Below are 19,420 nucleotides of genomic sequence, written 5' to 3'. Positions count from 1 at the left end.
GAGGTCGCAAATGGGGCGATTCGCAGAATCGGCCTGTTTGCGAATGCATAAAAGTAATTTTGACGTGTACCAAACCCATATAGCGATGCAGTTACCTGTTACTGAACCGCAATTTGGGTTTGCGATTTGGTATTAGGAAGGAGTGTGTTGAGGGCGTCACTTCCTAATACTGAATCGCAGCAACTGTGTATGAATGTTTTGAGACTGAAATGCGGTCGCAAAACATTTGCATTTTACAACTCACTTCAAGTAGGAGGTAACCCATTCTCAAATGGAAAGGGGTCCCCGGAGGGAATGGTAGTGAATTTATTTTACGAAACACTGCCTGCTTTAAAAAAATTAAAATAAAACTTTACATTTTTCTTTTTTAAACGCAACCAGTTTTTGTTCAAGGAAAATGGGCTACATTTAGAAAAAAAAAGGATTGCTTTAATTAAAAGCAATCATGTACATGGTGGTCAGCTGACCCCAGCAGGCCACCAACCTTGTGATTTTACTGATGCCTAATGGGCCGCAAATAGCGACCCACCTCATTAATATTCATGAGGTAGGTCTATTTGCGATTCAGTGAAAATCGCAAATGAAACTCAAAAGAGTTTCATACATTTGAAATGGAAATTTCCTAATTGTGATTTGAAGGAAATTGCAATTAGGAACTCGCTATTGTAAACTTTCATACCTGTAGCCCTTAGACTGGAACTTTGGGTTGGACTATTCAATTGGAATTGGCTGAGGCTAAATTGCACAAGGTTGTTCCGTTTCTGGAGCCATACAGTGAGAAAATAATTATTAAAATATGAAATATGGTCTATAATAATTATCAGGGACTGAGATTATTTGAAGCATGCCACCCATCATTATTTTATTTTTTTACAAAGATATAGGAAATGGTTTACAACAGTAATTTACATTTTTGAGTAGTTTAAACTTTTGAATAAGTTTATTACTATTTGGCTATTCACAAAATACGAGTATAAATTTGCTCTAAAAGTTTAACTTACACTCAGAATAGTGAAAATATAGTAAACTTATTCAAAAGATCCTTAATTTTGGAGCAGACATTTAAATTACACTTTTGGAGTAAATTAACAATTGGATATTGTGAATGACCGAAAAGCAGTAATATTCCTCACAAGTCTGAATTACTCAACAGCGCAAGTTACCTTTGGGCTCATAGTGTTGAACACAGCAAATGGTTCACGATGCCTTAGATGTGGATCAAATGGGATCAGGTTATAATTAATTATATGCAAAAAGAGAAAACAATTAGATAAATTGTAATATTGTGAAATCAACTACATAACATATCACGAGTTATTACATTAATTGGAGTAACTCTATTTATTCTAATGTATGTTAATGAATAAGCCTTTTATATAGGAATAAGAATAATTTGTGCTTTTGCACTTATTCAGAACATTTTCAATAATGAGATTTTTTGTTTTCAGCCCTTAAGAAGTGGCTGAAAAAAGTAGCTAAGCGTATGCTGTCTAGAGTTTAATGACAGTATGATCGAAGGATAAGGATCTGTAGATAATTTTCAGATTAAAATTTGATTATCCATTTCATGCATTTAGTTAACCACTTTTGAGACTAATCAGTTTTTTTTTGCAGTCTCTCTATTACATTCAATTGATTGCTACTTGTCCCAGTGCGTAGTTGCTGGTTAGAATTCAGGCATACTGTTCCATATTTTGGAGCATCTCCAGTGAATGATTAATAGATTTCTTCATTAAGTGCGTAGTTTCCAAACGAAGTATAGCTTTGCCGTACAATCTGAGGTTACCATTAAATGTTGCCATTTTTTTCCCCAAGAGGTTCTCAATTACAAAGTTTTCAACGTGAGCTTGAACACTGCAAGGAAATAAAAAGGAAAAAAGAACTTAAGTATTTTCTTCACAACTGCATATTTAACCTAGACTTGATACAGGTTCAACAGGCATTTTTTTCCACCCCCTCACTGGTAGATGGCCAAGAATTGACCCGAGTACTATGATATTTTTTGTTTCCTGGTGCCAATAAAAATAAAAGGTTCTTTCATCGATACAAATGCAACATGTGAGCATCTTTTTAATCATTACCGTTCATATCGACCTGATTAATTGTTAACTTTGTTTCTGTAAGGGGCTCATTTGATACAGAAGGTCCAGGGGCCCGATGTAGGTAGCCCTTTACCGATCGGAATCGGCCGAAAATACCGATTTTCGGCCGTTTCCGATCGGTAAAGGGCTATCGAGATGTAGGGGCACATTTTCGGTAATTTTACCGATTCGTTATCATTACCGAATCGGTAAATTTACCGATTCGGTAATATTTACCGATTCGGTAATGATAACGATTCGGTAAAATTACCGAAAATGCAATGTAGGTAGCCTATGTTCCATCAGCACATGGCTTACAGAATCGGTATTTTACCATGGAATACAAATCCATGGTAAAAAACCGATTCCTGTGTACATGCACATCTGTGCATGTACACATGTGCCATGTGACAGACAGACGTGCCCTTAGGGCATGTCTGTGTGCCACATTGCACACATGCCCGTTTTGGGGGTGCTAGAGGGTGTCAAAGTGACACCCCCTGCACCCTTGTGAATTCTTTAATTACCGATTCGGTAAATACCGAATCGGTAATGCCTAATCATTCCTATGGGCTTCAAAGCCCATAGGAATGAATGGGCATTACCGATTCCGTATTTACCGAATCGGTAATTAAAGAATTGTTAAGGATTCGGTAACGAATCCAGATGTTGGGACCTACATCCCATTTACCGATTTTGAAATACCGAATCGGTAAAATTCGGTATTTCAAAATCGGTAAATGGGATTTACCTACATCGGGCCCCAAATATTTAAAAAACATGAATAACGTTTCATAGCATTTTTTTTAAAGGTAACTGATAATGCTTAATAGACAGTGGCTATGATGTCAAGTAGATAACCTAGAGGAAGGGATTTTCTTTCGAAACAATCCGTGTTGCTAGCCTCAGGTCTGATGTGGCACAGCTTTACCTAGTACTATATCTTGCAGTTATAAGCTTGTCGTTTTATAATAGAACCCCTGGTTTTAAAAACAAAAACTTAAGCTTCAAACTTCGATTTATTAGCAATGATGATTACCAAAAACCTCAACCTAGATCTGCCCTTGGGGTTTTGTAGTGTGCAGGTACCAATTGCATAGTTTGCCTGGGGGGTTTCTCTCAGGGTCAGATTAGCAGAGGCCGCTACCTAAAGGGGCCTCGAGGGCTGGCGCCATAATGGCTGCCAGAGCCCGAAAAGGAAACAGAACTGATTTGCGCCTCCAGGAAGCGCCGCGCAATAGGGGGGGGGGGCTGATGAGGGCACGGATCACCCAATAGGGTGGCACTCTCTCCTTTTTTCAGGCCAAGGGCGAGAAGACAAAAAGGGGATATATAGGGCGAGGCTTCCCCTGGGGCAGCTCACTCTACATCATGGAGATGGGGGAGCGGCGCCAAGAAAATATTTGCACTCAGTACCCGGAAAAGCGCTGCATGCAGGCGTGCGGGCACGGGCCCCGAGAAGAGGGGTCACCCAAAAGCAGTGAGGCCATTTCAGCTAAACATACCATTTACCAAGGCGGTTTTCTAATGCAGTAGAGAAGGGAAGTGATACCAAAAAAAAACAACAAAAAAAACGAGCAGCATAGTAGGCTCACAGGCATGCCGGTGGGCAAAACAATTGGCCCCCAGACAGGAACAGACCAGCACGTACCAGGGGAGCCCGCCAGGAGCATGGACAAGGTAGAGGGTTTAATTAAGCAAGGTATGTTGTCCCATGCCTCCACAGGCAGCATCTGACTATCTCCCAATTTTACTTTGATTGCATGGATGACCCATGGCGAGAGTAGACGGTGCCGTAAGACTCCGAACATGACACAAGCATGCCACGACAGAATGACGAGGACGGAGCAGAGCACACCATGGCGTTTGGGGGAAGATGGCCATCAGACATTACCGGATGTCAGCCTCTCGGAAGACATGTGCAGAGGTGGGTGTCCAGGAGCTCGAGTGTTACAACAGCATGGGCAGGCCCACAGTAAGAGCAGCGGAGGCGCAAAGAGACGACACAGGGTAAGGGGAGCCGCAGGAAGACGGAAGCCTCCCTGGCGGCGTGGCGAAAACAGAAGGTATATTGGTTTGGTTATGGAAACACACCGACAGGGAGGTGTGTAGAAGGAGGGCCACTCACACTGGGATGCCTCACGGCAGGGTGAGTAGGCCTGACAAAAAGGAGGTAGCAAACAGAGACGGCACTCACAGCCCAGCCCCCGCCAGATGGCAGGGCACAAAAGAGACTGCAAGGTAGCGCGTCTGGACCTAACTCCGGGGGAACGGCTACCCCTCACACGCAAAGGGGCGTGGAAAACAACAAAGAGCAATCTACGAACTGTCAGGATGATTTACGACCCTAGGAGATGCAAATGAGCAAAAGACAGACAAGTGATTTATGACCAGCCAATGATTTATGGCTGATGATTTATGATGATCATGATGAATGATTTATGATAACAAACTGTTTGTGACAGTATGATTTATGAGACTATGATGATTTATGGCCCATGATTTATGACTGCTGATTCATGAGGATCAGGCAGAATTATCTATGACAACAAAATGATGGCCGATTGTGGCAGAATGGTTTATGATACCCCAATGATTTATGACCAAGGGTTTATGATGTCCCAATGAGAACGGTATGATTCCCTATGTGCAAAAATGTATGAGGATGATTTATGACCCCTGCCACAAGAAGGTGCCCAGGGGAAGTGCACATGTATGACGTATGTAACAAGTAATAAAACTGCGGCCAACAATGACCACCAAATACAACGACAGTTGGCTGTGTTTAGTAATACGAATACAGAAGTAGGGTACCTTCCTGGAATGGGCACAGTGCGGACATTATAGCAGAGGCCTCCCCCGAAGGGGGCCTCAAGGGCCGGCGCCATAATGGCCACCAGAGTCCGAAAAGGAAACAGAACTGGTTTGCGCCGCCAGGAAGCGCCACACAAGAGGGAGGGCCTGACGAGGGCTCGGATCACCCAATAGGGTGGCACCTCCTCCTCCTTTTTTCAGGCCAAGGGCGAGAAGACAAAAGGGGAGATATAGGGCAACGCTCCCCTGGGGCAGCTCACTCTACATCATAGAGCTGGGGGAGCGGCGCCGAGAATTTCTAGTCCCACCCACCCACACCAAAGAACAGCAGCGTTGCAGTGCTGTCGGAAACAGAAGGTGTATTTGTTCGGTTATGGAAACACACCGACAGGGCGGTGTGTATAAGGACGGCCTCTCACAGTGGGATGCCTCACGGCAGGGTGTGTAGGCCTGACAAAAAGGAGGTAGCAAACAGAGACGGCACTCGCAGCCCAGCCCCCGCCAGATGGCAGGGCACAAAATAGACTGCAAGGTAGCGAGGCTGGACCTACCTCTGGGGGAAGGGCTACCCCTCACATGCAAAGGGGCGTGGAAAACATCAAAGAGCAATCTATGAACTGTCAGGGTGATTTACGATCCTAGGAGATGCAAATGAGCAAAAGACAGACAAGTGATTTATGACCAGCCAATGATTTATGGCTGATGATTTATGATGATCATGATGAATAATTTATGATAACAAAATGATAACTGTTTGTGACAGTATGATTTATGAGACTACGATGATTTATGGCCCATGATTTATGACTGCTGATTTATGAGGATCAGGCAGAATGATCTATGACAACAAAATGAGGGCCGATTGTGGCAGAATGATTTATGATACCCCCAATGATTTATGACCAAGGGTTTATGATGTCCCAATGAGAACGGTATGATTCCCATGTGCAATAATGCATGAGGATGATTTATGACCCCTGCCAGAAGAAGGTGTCCAGGGGAAGTGAACATGTATGACGTATGTAACAAGTAATTAAACTGCGGCCAACAATGACCACCAAATACGACTGTTGGCTGTGTTTAGTAATACGAATACAGAAGTAGGGTACCTTCCTGGAATGGGCACAGTGCGGACATTATGGTAAGGCGGGCACTTGGGCAATGGGCCGGTATCGGAGGTATCTGAATTGCAGCTTTGGTCTGCACTTTTGTCCAGTGTGGTGGCCAATTTGGGCCGTGTCTGTGCTGTTCAGATGGCGCCAGTGGCCCAGTGGGAGCCTGAGCGGCCTTTCCGGAAGCAGACGGGCCTCTATAAACCTCCCTTTTACCAGCAGACAGAGGTGTCATTCCGAGTCTCTCTCTGGGCCAGTCCATTAATGTATTGAGCATTATTTTTATACTTTAATTAACTATTGTATTGATCTGGGTAGGGGGCTTGCACAGAGGTGGCCTCACTTCTATTCAGGTGTGGTTCACTATTGTGAACTATTCTGTGCACAGAGTCCTGGCAACAGGTCCATTTTAAAAAAAAAATCTCAGTGAAATTAAGAAAACATGTTTCTTTTAGAGAACCCCTTCTTCTTTTTAAATTACTTAAAACAGTGTAGCAGTGTTTTGAGAAAAGGTGCAATTCACAAATGGGGGGCACTTTTCTTTGGGGAGCCCAGGCATATTTCTGATCCCAATCCAACCCTGGTTGCCCTCCCCACTCCGTGGCCACCCATCAAGGTCAGTATGTAAGGAAAGCTTGAAATGTGGTCCACTCGCCCTTACCCGTTCTAGCTGCAGTCTGCGGTTTACTTGTTCTGAGTGGATGAAGAAGCATGCACTGCTCCTGCCTGTGTTATGTGCTCGGTGTGCGAGGAGAAGCTTGCACATCTGTTCAGTTTCCTGAGGTGGAGGTAGCACATTGTAGTTCCACCCTTTCACATGCTCTCTAGACCCACTGGCAGTGTTGTTTTAAGGATTTTTGGGGCCCTGGACAAGACCTATTTTGGAGAGCCCTGTTCCTATAACTTTGAAGTGTATTACACATTTTCTGCTAATTCAAGCTTACATGATGCCAGACAATATGTATTTGTAATTGGGGCACACACAAAAATCGCTAGGGTGGTGCTCGAGCATGGCGGCCGCGAGCGGGGCTGAGTGCGCGTGGCCGACTTTTCTCACCCCTCCCGCTTTCCGCAGTGTTCTTCTGTTGTTGAAGCTAAACCGCCGGGCCGTTCAAAATGGCGCACCAGGGAGGGGGTTCTGCCTCTGTACGCTGGAGCGCGATGGACTATTGAGGATTCTTTTGCTTTCGCATAAATAGGACAACTGCCTGCGCGTGGTCAGACCAGCGTGAATAAGAGATGTAATTGGGAGGCTTCTAAACATTCAAGGGACATTGCCAATAGTGACTTTGGGATAACAAATCGCTTTCCTACTCTGCCGCTGTGCTGCGCGAGTCCTCCCGCTACCATCTTCACGGCCGCCGAGTGGAGGACTCAGCTTTCCATCACCCCCTGCGGCGGCGCAGCCCGGAATCGTCATCCCTGCGCCTGGAGGTTCTACAAAGGCTGCGAGTCCCCGGTGGAGCGGGTGAGGCTTCTAAACATTCAAGGGACTTTGCCAATAGTGACTTTGGGATAACAAATCGCTTTCCTACCCTGCCGCTGCGCTGCACGAGTCTTCCCGCCGCCGCTTCTACCATCTTCGCGGCCCCCGAGTGGAGGACTCGGCTTTCCATCACCCCCTGCGGCGGCGCAGCCCGGAATCGTCATCCCTGCGCCTGAAGGCGCTACAAAGGCTGCGAGTCCCCCGCGTCGCGAGACGCTGTGCTACGCCCGGGCAAAGGGCGGGCCCTCTGTGGCCCTCAAAGGCACGAGGAAGATGGGCTGGGCCATCCCCCTTTCGTGGCGCCCCCCTGTAACTGTGATCAAGGTGACTCTTGACCTTTCTCTTACTGGTATTTGGTCTTTCATTTTTGGCGCACGTCTACACTTTGTGTTTGTATAATAACTTTAATTAAGGGGGGCACGGTATACTATACTTATAGCCATGCGAAGGTATCATAACATGAATAAGTCTAAAAATACACCAATGTTGACTAGATCTACCTCAAGGAAAAAGGCGCATGTTACCACCCCACTCCCAAGTCTCACCGCAATCGACAGAATGCTCCAAAAGACCATAGGTGTTGTGGTCAATGTGATTGAGAGTACGTAGAGGCGCCTTTCCTTACCCCCAAGTATGTGTCTATCCAACCAGTCAACCCAAATCACTATGAATGTTAACACCTCTAATACTACTGCGTACTCACGGGATTCTATCCTCATGCAATCATTTGCAGGTTTCCCAAACATCGATAGCAATCAGATAATTCCACCAGACCAAACCCTACCGCCTGACTTTGACAACAGGTTGTCATTGACCCCTAGCATACAGATAAATGTAGAACCCTACAACCTCATCAACGTGTTGGATGAAGAAGAAGGGATTGATGTTTGCATCCCTAATGAAGTTTGTACATCACCTGATAAAGGGAGCCCCTCAAATGAGTGCTTGAGAGGGAAAGGGTACACAGGCAAATTGTCATCTAGAAGTATCATGAGGGCTGCTAGTAAATCCAGGGCAAAATCGAAGGATGTATGGCACGAATCTAGACTCGGGCAGAGGAGAAGCACGAGCCATACACAGAGGATCACCCATAGGGCACCACAACCTATCACATCAGTAGCCCAAAACCAGACAACAGACACCCAGGGAGTCACAGGCCAAGACATTATCGAATTAGCAAACCAGGTGTGTGATAACTCTATTTGTGTGAAGACTCTCATGGAAAAAATGGAACACCTAATGAGGTCTCTCATGCTCCCCATTAATGAAAGGGTAAAAATGATAGGGGAGAAACTGGAGAAACTAGAAGTAGTACAACAGCAAAATAATGAAATCCTGACAACATTTATTAAATCCCACAAACCACAGTCTCAACATAAACTCAATGATAAACCATCAAACTCGCTAAATAATAAAAACATCCAAGAAGCTGTATCAGTCACATGTAAGCTGGCCAAGCAGATACAGACACCGACACTTCCAGATAAAAGTGACAAGGAGTCTCAAAACAAGCGAGGCGAGAGTAGGGACGAGTTGCCCCCTCTTGATGCACAGCCTAGGGATGCAACAGCGGAAAACATAAATGGGAGGGACGGGAGTGAGTGGGCGGCAGAGGGCATGACCAATATTGTTAGCAATAACCAGCCAGAGTAACCTAAAAGACCAAGACCTGTTAATAAGAATGTGCGCATTGATTTGCCCCCTGAATCCCACCCCTTTACCGTGGTCATGATAGGTGTATCAACACTAGGAGAGGGGAAATCGGATAATCATAGTGAATTAAAAAATAAAGTTAGCCACTGGTTAACCAGATATAGGCCAATTCCCTCATACATAAACAGCCAAATACTTCATGTTAGAAGGGTAGACTGGGTGGGTCAGAGAAACAAGGTCTTAGACGGCGATTGCATTATTATAAATTTTAAAGACAGGCGTATGGCAAACTATATTAGCGGTTGGAGGGAGGGCGACTTAGAAAGTAAGATTCAAACTGTCGAACTCAGTTACTTTTACCCACCAACCCCCATGACCCAAAGAAATACGTTCCAACACTACAGAAAGGGAAGCAGGTTTTATGATCATTATGATAACCAACATATGATCCATGGTAATCCGCACTCAAACTATATCCATGTAAATAGGTACTATGATTACTATGATAATCAATATAGGGTTCCTATTTTCAATCGATTCAACGCCTTCCACTCTCAGGGAGACCTTGAGGGAGTGGATTGACTTTGTGTAAAGACCCCGCTCTCTGTTAGTTACAATCCCTCTGAATCACGAAGTGGGATAGCAAACAGGGAACATATGAAGTTAGCTCTGGACCTTTTAACCGCTGCACGGGATATATCAAATTCATTCATAGTTGATATAGCTAGGATAACAGATGTGGCCGAGCCTTATTTACGGCAACTAGTGGCAGATAATGTTCCCCTGAATCATAGCGGCCCAGATATAGTTTACCCCGTAACAACCTGCGAATCTACTCAAGTGCCAAAAATTACCCAGAGAAATGACACTAAATCAAATACAGTCGCAGGGGATAGCACTGAAGCCAGTCCCGTGGCTCCTCCAGAAAAAGCCTTAGCTGCACGTGTGATGGCCCCCACTGATCTGATGACCTCTAGATTCAATGTAATCTCTTGGAATATCGCTGGATTAGCAGGCAAAATTAGTGACCCAACCTGGTTAGCCTTTATAAGATCCTTTGCAGTGATATGTTTTCAAGAGACATGGTTGGTAGGGAATAATGTATTTATAGAAGGGTATAAAAGCTTCTTTGTATCCGCAGAGCCGTCACGTAGCGGTAGAGCCAAAGGGGGATTGGCTGTGTATATCAATCTAGCACTAACATGCACAGTCAAAAGGTACTCCTTCTGCAATGCTGATATTCAAGTGCTGTTGGTCAAGAAAGGGAAAGACTCATTAACCCTGATTAACTTTTATAACGCTGTAAATTACAATGGTGAGTGTAGACTCGTGGACTTGGGTAATTTTCTCAGGAATAATCTGGAGAGCCTCCCACACCATATACTTATTGCAGGGGACTTCAATGAACATCCCTGTGGGAACCCAGGGGATACTGTAACGGGCTCACTGGGTTGCCACAGACAGAGAGGTCTTCATTTTGATCACACACGGCGGGGTAACTTGCTGAATGACCTTTCTTATGAATTCAATCTAACCTCGGCCATGTCTGTGGTGGCTGATCACACCCTCCATGATGTACCCACTTATAAAGGCAATCCAGGGGGTTCCTACATTGACCATATACTTCTTTCTGGTGACCTTAGTACTTCACTCTTGGACTTTAAAATTCAGGAGAACCAACACAGCGATCATAATCCAGTCTGTATTCAACTGGGTGGCGTGATATTTGAACTGCGTAAGAAGAGGTTAGATGGTGGGGTCTTAAAGTGCACTGACGGTAAACGACGTTTAAAGTGGGCAATGGTAAACTAGAGCCACTTGTACGAATCAATTAATAATACGTGTGGCTCTGAGTTGTCTCTCTGTGTGTCTTTGGCACCTCCACCCCAGGAGATCCTGTCTGCTTTTGACGGTATTGTATCAAAAGTTAGGGCAATGTTAACCGTGCCTTTTACAGGGCGGGCTCGCAGTGGCCCGAAGTGGTTTGATCACTCTTGCTCTAAGGCAAGTTGTGATTTAAAGGCGGCATTAAAGGCCAGGCCCAGAGACCTGGCACGAATCAGGGCATCACACATTAACTATAATAAGGCCCTAGTTAACGTAAAACAGAAGTGAAGGACTCTATCTGGGAAAACCTGTTAGATCTCAAAGTTCTTGGAAATAGTGCAAAGTTTTGGGAAATTATAAATAACCTCTTTTTGAATTAACAGGTAATTCCGTTGTAGGCACTAACATACCAGAAGAAGAGTGGGTCTCCCATTTTAGCTCTATTTTTAATAGTAATTTACCAAAAGCAGAATTTAAAAATGGTGTTTTAGAAGATAACCCTCTGGGCTTTTCCATTAGCGAGGTTGAAAAGGGAATCAAGGGCTTAACCAGTAATAAAGCTCCAGGGCCCGACGGCTTGCCCCCGGACCTTTTTAAGTCATGTGTATCACTGTGGGTACCTGTTCTTACCGCTGTGCTGAATGCAGCCGTTGTATCTGGATGCCCTAGGTCGTGGAGGTCTCCACGATAGTTCCCGTGTTTAAGAAAGGGGACCGTAATAGTACGTCCTGCTACAGACCAATATCTTTAATTGATTCTGTGGTCAAAGTAGCGGGGGGGGTAATCTTCAACAAATTAACAACCTGGGCGGAAGAGCATAACATAATCTCCCCGGTCCAATATGGCTTTAGGCCAGGTCACTCCACGATCTCACAGTGTCTCAATTTGTATATGGTCCTGGGAAAAAACACCTTGGCACGTCAGGGCACAATACACATGGCATTTATGGACCTCTCATCAGCCTTCGACTGTGTTAATCGGGCTAAGCTTTGGGAGGCCATGGGCCACTTGGGCGTGGAGCAAAATCTAGTTAACTTGCTGGCAGATCTGCACCAGGACACGAGGGCCAATGTACGTTATTCCCAAGAGCTAAAGGTAACAAGGGATTTTGGAGTGCATTGGGGAGTCCGACAGGGCTGTATTTTAGCTCCGTTTCTTTTTAATTTATATATTAACAATTTGGAGGAGAACCTTTTAAATTCCGGAGCAGATTACCCCTATGTTGGGAACAAAGGACTACCCCTTTTACTCTATGCGGACGACGCCGTTTTGTTGGCAAGGACAGCAAAAGGGCTTCAATCGTTACTTGACTCCTTTTACAACTTTATGAAATCCCGAGATCTCGCCATTAACAATGCAAAATCCTTGGTAATGAACGTAGGGAAGGGCTATAAGAAGACGTTCTCATTTCATGTTAATGGGGAGAAGATCCCCACTACAAAAACCTTTTCATACCTTGGTGTCCTGTTTGATAATCAGTTGAAATGGGGCCCTGCAGTCCAGAGGAAGTTAACTCGGGCTAACGCGGCCATTTTTAGCTTTGCTAGGAAAATGGGCAACCGCCCAATTGCTGCATTGCTAAAAATTTACCAGGCAAAGAGTGTGGCGTTAGGCTGTTATGGGAGTGAGCTTTGGGGGCACAAGAAACCAATGACCTGGCGGTAGTAGAAAATAATTTCCTGAAACAGCTGCAGGGGGTCCCAAGGGGAACGGCCAGTTTTATAGTGCATGAAGAACTATGCGTCCCCTTCTTAAGTGATACTATAGCTCTACAGCCTTTAATCTGCTGGTTAAATTGTTGGCTAAACAAAGACCTGCCACTTAATCACCAACTTCTGAGAGAAGCCCTATCCTGGGACAATATGCACAAAATCCCGTGGCTCAAATACTTGAAAGACTGCTTCTCAGAATTAGGGCAACCTGAGCTTTTTACAAGACCAGACTCTATCAGCAGATCTGATGTTACATATGTGAGGAAAACTTTTTCCCTTTCTCGGTATCTGCATCGAGAGGAGGTGGAACGGAACAAAAGCAATGTCCGGAAATATGTTGTAATAAAATCTACACCCAGTATGGAACCGTATTTGTCTTGGCCAATGTCGGGCTTCGATCGATTTTTGTTAATTAAGTTCCGTTTGGACCTCTCCCATTTACTGATGGCCGTTCCTAAGGGGAGCCACCGAGGTCAAATGCTACCGTCCTGCGGCTGCGACAATGTGTCTCCGCAGGACTTGGCGCACTTCCTATTTATTTGTCCTTACTATGGCATACCTCTGAGGCTTTACTTAAAGCCCCTTCTTAAAAAAATGAACTTTACCCAGGTTAGACCTGCACTTTGCTATTTACAGCTGCTAACCCACGATTGCACCTTATTTGTAACTGGATTTTTAAAACTAGCACTAAAATTTAGAAATACCATGGAGGGATAAATGTTTTAAATTGTTTTTAACATTGTATTGTATATGGTGAATTGTGATTTTTAATTCTGGAAGTGGTTTTTAGATCGATTCAATCTTTTTTAAATTCTGTTTATTGAACTGTGCTTTTATGGTTGTTTGTTTGAATAACCGAATAAAGACTTTTTTTAATTTCAATTTGACACACAAAAACAGCTGAAATATGTCTTGCCTGGTGTCCCATATTTCCTCAAAATGCTCCTGGATAGGTAGAGAAAGTGCTGAGAGGTAGAGATAAGCATTTAGCATGAGAGTGGTTGAAGTAATGAAATAGAGGTGACAGAAAGATCACTTTCCCATGGGTCCCCTTGGAAGAGGAGAAGGGGCCTGGGCAATTGCACACTTTTCCCATGCCTTCAAACGTCTCTGCTTACTGGAATAACTTAAAATGGAGCGGTTCCCCATCAGCACTGTATACCATGCAGTGCTTGGAGGGATACAAGGAAAGTCACCCGCCACTCTCTCTTCAAGCAGTCTGTGTCAACCGTGGATACTGGCTGTCAGGCTTGGCTCCTCGGAGTTGTCCAACTGCTGCTTCTCGGCTGCTGCCTCCCTCTAAAAGCCCTCGGGGCGCAGACCTGCAGAGGTACATACCTAGAGCCGGAGAGGCCGTGGTATCGAAGACCTGCCCGGGGCATGACGTGGTGACCAGCCATCCCAGAGCGCGTACAGATAGCATGACTTCATTGTTGCCCAGTCGAAATATTGCACATTAGAACGAGAGGCTGGCAGAAAATTGGTAGCAAAACGATGCTAGCCTCCTGGTGTAGTCACCTGCACAGTGGATTATTTCTCCACCACCTGGCATTGGCATTAGATCATACAACATATGATGGGCCTCCCACTTCACCATCCCGTCCCTGGTAACAGCTAAGAACCATCCAGTGCTCAGTTCCCCTTCTGAGCTGCGACAAATCAGAGCTGCTGATGCGTTGCAGGACGCCCCAGAATCGTGCTCACCAATTGGTTAACTTAAGAGCTGGGTTAAATGCTGTACAGCAGCAAGCCTTTCGCACCTTTTAAAAGCATATCCGTGATTGGAACTTATAAGGCAATAATAACACAAAGAATACAATCCGGCCTACAGAAGTGCAGACAAATGTAGGGTACTGCTTCTATACCTGGTTTTAAGCTCTGGCAAGGTGGCACTTCAAAGCCACTTCAAGGAGCTATTGCATTGGCAATAATAAGCAAAATGCACGGGGGAAAGGAATTTAGCTCTGCCAAATATTGCTTTCAATTGAATGTATGTACGTCGCAATGCGCATCCGTATTATCAAATTGTAATGGAAATGTTTTATTCTAATTGATGCTTAGCAAATAACTGGCCTGTTAATGGCAAAAGGGGATTTAAGAATACAAAACTCTTCCTTCATTATGTTATCGTTTGTACACGGTCACCTCGTTAGTACCAGTTTAACGCCAACATTTAGCAATAAGCACAGGAAAGTTGACCAGTCAACCTTTGCAAACGGCCTTCCACTGTGCAACAATACCTGTCGCCATTTTGTAACTTAAGTTTGCTCCGTTTAAGCTAGAAACACATTAATGTTGTTAAAATCTGCATATTGTGCACCAGCTGATGGATTATGTGGAATCATGTCGCAAATCCATAGTTATGCAGATAAAACAGCGGCCACAAAATTGCATAGTTATGGTGGCCCTACTTATAGCTTCAGTTACAGGCCACCTCTTCTGGGAAGTGCATACCAGTGCGCATGATTGACGCTTTCGTAGTAGTTCTTTTTTATCCACTGGTATCGAAGATATAAGAATATGGCTATAAATGCAGAACTGCAAGTACTAGAATGCAAAGAAAACAAGCTAATTGGATGTGCTGTGACATCTGGCCCTTTGTGATCTTAATAGTGTTTGTAAGTCAAGGTGTAGTTAACAGTAACAAGAAGTGGGTCAAAATGTATAAACTAAGAAATATTAGGTTGCGCCTGTTGCATGCAGGCCGGACTGGGAACCAAAACCGGCCCTGGCATAGTCACTTCAGGGCCACAGGAACCCCCCGCCCCCACATAACCATCATCCCGCAAATAACACCAAGACACGATTGTTAAGATTGGGAAAATATGCTGCAGGTTTATTATTACATACAACATTATGTAATCACGGTGGGTTATCTTACGGGCAATCCAAGGGCAGGCCGCATTCTCGCCACCTGCCCGCCTGCTGAGCCAATCAGCGCCGTGGCGAACCACCCAGCTGATGAACATTATGGTAATAATACTCACGCCCCTTGCGGGGCGTAACTAAGCAACCCCCGGTTGCGCAGGCCCGCAACCGCCCGAAGGACTACTGGGGCGCCGACTCGGATTCCTAGACCTCCCATGAGGTTCTAGGTTAGGCTCTGGCACCCCTATGTGCCCGCTGAAGTACAGTGTTGCACCTCTCTGTTTCCGGAGTCCAGAAGCGTCCACGCAACGTCCGGGGCGGCAAAGAGACCACCGCAGTGGCCAGAGGGGAAGATATACCCTCTTCATGCCTGCCGCCCCCCGGACGTGCGTCACTGGTCCGCCCCCTCCACCAGGCGACTCTGCCCGGAGGGGGGGTGTCTGACCCTGTCTAGGGGCGGGGCGGCCCTCCGCGACTAAGGGCCCGCCCTCCTGATGGCCACCGGGTGGCCTCGGGCAGGCGCAAAGTGCTCGGCCGGCCCCCTGGGGGGAGGTTGAGGGTGCGATCGAGCTCTCTGTAGGGCCGGTTTTCGGCCGATTTTGGTACAAGGACGATTTTGCAGCTATGCTGCAAAAACGGCCCCCAGGGGCCCAAAACAGGCCCCCACCCTTGGGGTGCACCGGGGGATTGCCCGGTGCCCACAACGGCCAGTCCGGCCCTGGTTGCATGCTGTTTTCCACCCTGCCAAATGTATTTCTTTGCACTCATGTACCTTTAATTTTCAAATATCCAGAATAAATCCTGCATTTTAAGTACCAAAATGCAAAGGCAAAACCATGAGTGAATGTTATTCTCACACCTAACAAAGGACAGCTTCCTTTTGTTGTAAACCCTCTTCTGTGTTATCAAACCCTGAGACAATGTGACGTGATGATATATGTTTCGCCTGCACCGCGCTTGCGCTGTGCTTGTGAAATCTCGTCTCTAATATATCTTAAAAGGGGCCACTTATCTGTACCCATGCCGGATTGCTGTGTTAATTCACTGCGGCCCCCAGGGGAAGTAAAGGTCGCAGACCAGTCTTCCCCTGGGGAATTCGCGCGGGACCGGAAGGACAAGGTGGAGGGTGGGATTAGAAGGGTCAAGGGGAAGGGGTGGGATTAGGAGGCCATAAGGAGTCGGAAGAGGCGGAAACAGCCTCTTCATAACTCCTGAGCACCACCGGGAGGGTCATGGCAAACTTTGTGGTCGGTAGGCGGGGGTTTTGGGGCAGGGGCCGACTGGTCGGTCGGCGGGGAGTGGATTTCGTTTCTGGCTGCGGTTTGGGGGATATATGCTGTGGGGTTTTAGGGGTATGGGCTCTGGCACCCTGTTAGGGTTTGCGGTCTGCGGTGCGGGCGGCAGGGAGGCTGTTGCCTGTGAGCTGATCGGGCGGAGGCACCAGCGGGGGGGCCAGCGTAGGGCGTGCTGGGGGGCTGGGGCTCACGCTGCAATGAGGGCTGTGAATGCTGCGTGGGCACCCTGTTCTGGCGTCCGGCGGTATTTGGGCGGGGGGCGGCAGGCCCGGTTTTCTCTTTAGCTGCTTGCGTGTTGCTCGGTTCCTTGGCAGGGGGGGGTGACTTTGAGGCACAGCTGGTCCGGCGCTGGGCGGGAGGTGGCCCGGTGGGGGGGCCTGTGATGTTCCGCGTTTTGAGTGGGATGGCCGCTGGGAGGGGGGTGGCGTCGCCAGCGGGTGCGCCCTGCCCGGTATTGATGCAAGTTGGGCTGCCTTTGGGTGGGGGACCTCGGAGCAGGGCCTCGCCCGTAGATATCGCTTTCCAATTTGCGAGGCTCGGCCGGAACGGACACGGGGCGGGGGGAGGGGCCATGCGCTGCTGCGGCTCGCTTTGAATTGCTTGCCCCCCCCCCATCATGGGCCTGGACCGGGGGGGGGGCTTGTTAATGCAGCCCCCTCTGCATACAGTGGATCATAGCCAGTGTGGTTGCTTTAGGCCAGTTAGGGCGTGTGATTCCGTCGGAGTGTGGCGATGCCGGTCATTGCAGGGGCTTGGTTGGGGTGCTGCGTGGGAGGGCCCGGGGGGTGGTCGGGGTACGCAGGTGAGGTTTGGGGCACTGGGCATAGTGTTGAGGGACCGCCAGCACGGCGTGAGGCCTGGTGGTGCTCGGGCCCCACCTGGTTGGAACGACCTGGTGGGGGGGGGGGCCAGGACCGGATATGTTCCGGCAGAAGAGGATGCCAGTGGGGCGCACAACGGCCTCCAAACGCTGGCCTGCAGCAGTAGGGGGGTCCACGGCGGCCTGCCCTCCATCGTGGGATCGCGCAGCTCATGCAGTGCAGCATATTGAATTTATTGAAACAATGACCAGTGTGTGACTGTGGACGTGCGGCATGGTAGTCTGTTGAGGAGTGCAGGGTGCGGACATGACTGTGGGGGGATCTGCTGTGTGAAGTGGGAGTAGGTTCGTGGAGTGCAGAATGCAGTACAGAAGGGTTGCCCAGGGGGTGAGGAGGGGGGGGGGGGTTCCAGGTGATTTGTTTGTTTTGTGTTGCTGCAGGAGACAAGTGCGGTTACAGGCGAGTGCGGGGACGGAAAATGCGGGAACAGCAGTGACTGGACAGGAGACGGAGGTCCTGGATGGACTCCCAGGTATGGATCTGGATGGGGGCAAAAAGGGGGGCCGCACGGATAAGGTTCTGGGGCTGGTTAGCCGGGGCGTTGGGGGGGGGGGTGGTGGGGGAACGTGGGAGGCTGGTGTACGGTTCGCGGTCGTGTGCCGGGTAGGCATAGGACTGGACGGGGGACTGGCAGGGCTCGCCTGGTGCTAGTTGGATTGTTGAGGACAGGGTTCGGCGTGGTTGAAATTTCATTGCCAGAGGTCACGGTGCATGTCTCGGAGTGGGGGAAGCGCTTGGGGGGCTGGGGGGGGCCGACTGCTGCAACACAGTAATAGGTGGAATAAGCGGCCTGACAGGTGGGGGATTGAGGGGGGTAGGAAGGCCGGCGGTTGGGTCGAGGCCATGGGACCCATGGCGTTTTCACTGTCATGGGGTGGAGGCCGGGAGTCCGGCGCAGAGGCAGGATTGGATCCGGGGACGCTGGGGGCGGGAGTAGATGGCGGCTTGGACGGGGATGACTGACACAGATGCTGCAGATACTGCGTTCCGGCGTAGGAGTGGTAGGGCGTGAGGTTTGTGCTCGAAGGAGATGGGTTTTGGCCTGATATGCTGCCCCTGTTTTGTTGAAGTACTGTTTTATATTGAACCTGCGCGCAGGGCGGTGGAGGGAAGACTCTGGCACTGTGCTCTTCTCATGCGTTACAGGAGACTTGGAAGTGCATTAGTTCACCCTGAAGGCGGTTTTTTGCTGTGGTCAGCATTGGGCAGCGGATGGAAGGGTGGCCGGCATTGTGGCTGGTGTGCTTTGAGGTGCGTGCTGGGGGCACCTGATTCTCAAGCAGGGCGAGTTTGGTGCTTTAGGCGCTTTGTGAGGATGGTTTGTCTGGGTGCCTGGAATCTGGGTGGTTGTTAGGGGTTACGGTTGGGGGGGGGGCGATCTCCGCGGGCTCTGAGATTATTTTCTTGTGATCGGAGGCATAGGAATGGGGGTGTTTATTTTTCGAAGGAAGGTGGTGGGAGCTCATTGCTGTTGATCGTTTTTAGGCTTCATACGCAAGGGGGCTGCCTACGGTGGACCACGTTTTATGGGTGTTTCGGGGGGGTTGTTTCAGAGTTGACAGGCGGAGTGGGGGGGGAGCGGCTGCATGATTCAGGGTTGCAGGTGTTCAGCACGGCGTTTCTGTGTTGACGTGGCGACTGCACATTTGTTGGACGGGGGCTAAGGGACGGAAGCCGCACTTCATGCAGGA

At 47.8% G+C, this 19,420-nt stretch overlaps 1 protein-coding gene across 1 annotated transcript in view; it reads right to left on the bottom strand.

Moving 5' to 3' along the window:
- Positions 1–837: 837 nt before the first annotated feature.
- Positions 838–19,420, bottom strand: part of LOC144825162 (uromodulin-like) — a 763,320-nt gene continuing 744,737 nt past the window's right edge. Inside the window, exon 7 of the mRNA XM_078684028.1 lies at positions 838–1,854. Within this exon, the coding sequence (XP_078540154.1) occupies positions 1,837–1,854 (18 nt within the window). The 3' untranslated portion in view covers positions 838–1,836. The remainder of the gene's footprint in view (positions 1,855–19,420) is intronic.

Source organism: Lissotriton helveticus, chromosome 3_1, assembly GCF_964261635.1.
Source record: "Lissotriton helveticus chromosome 3_1, aLisHel1.1, whole genome shotgun sequence".
NCBI classification, from domain to species: domain Eukaryota; kingdom Metazoa; phylum Chordata; class Amphibia; order Caudata; family Salamandridae; genus Lissotriton; species Lissotriton helveticus.
Note: the sequence above shows the minus strand (reverse complement) of the source record. Positions and strands in the feature narration are given on the sequence as shown.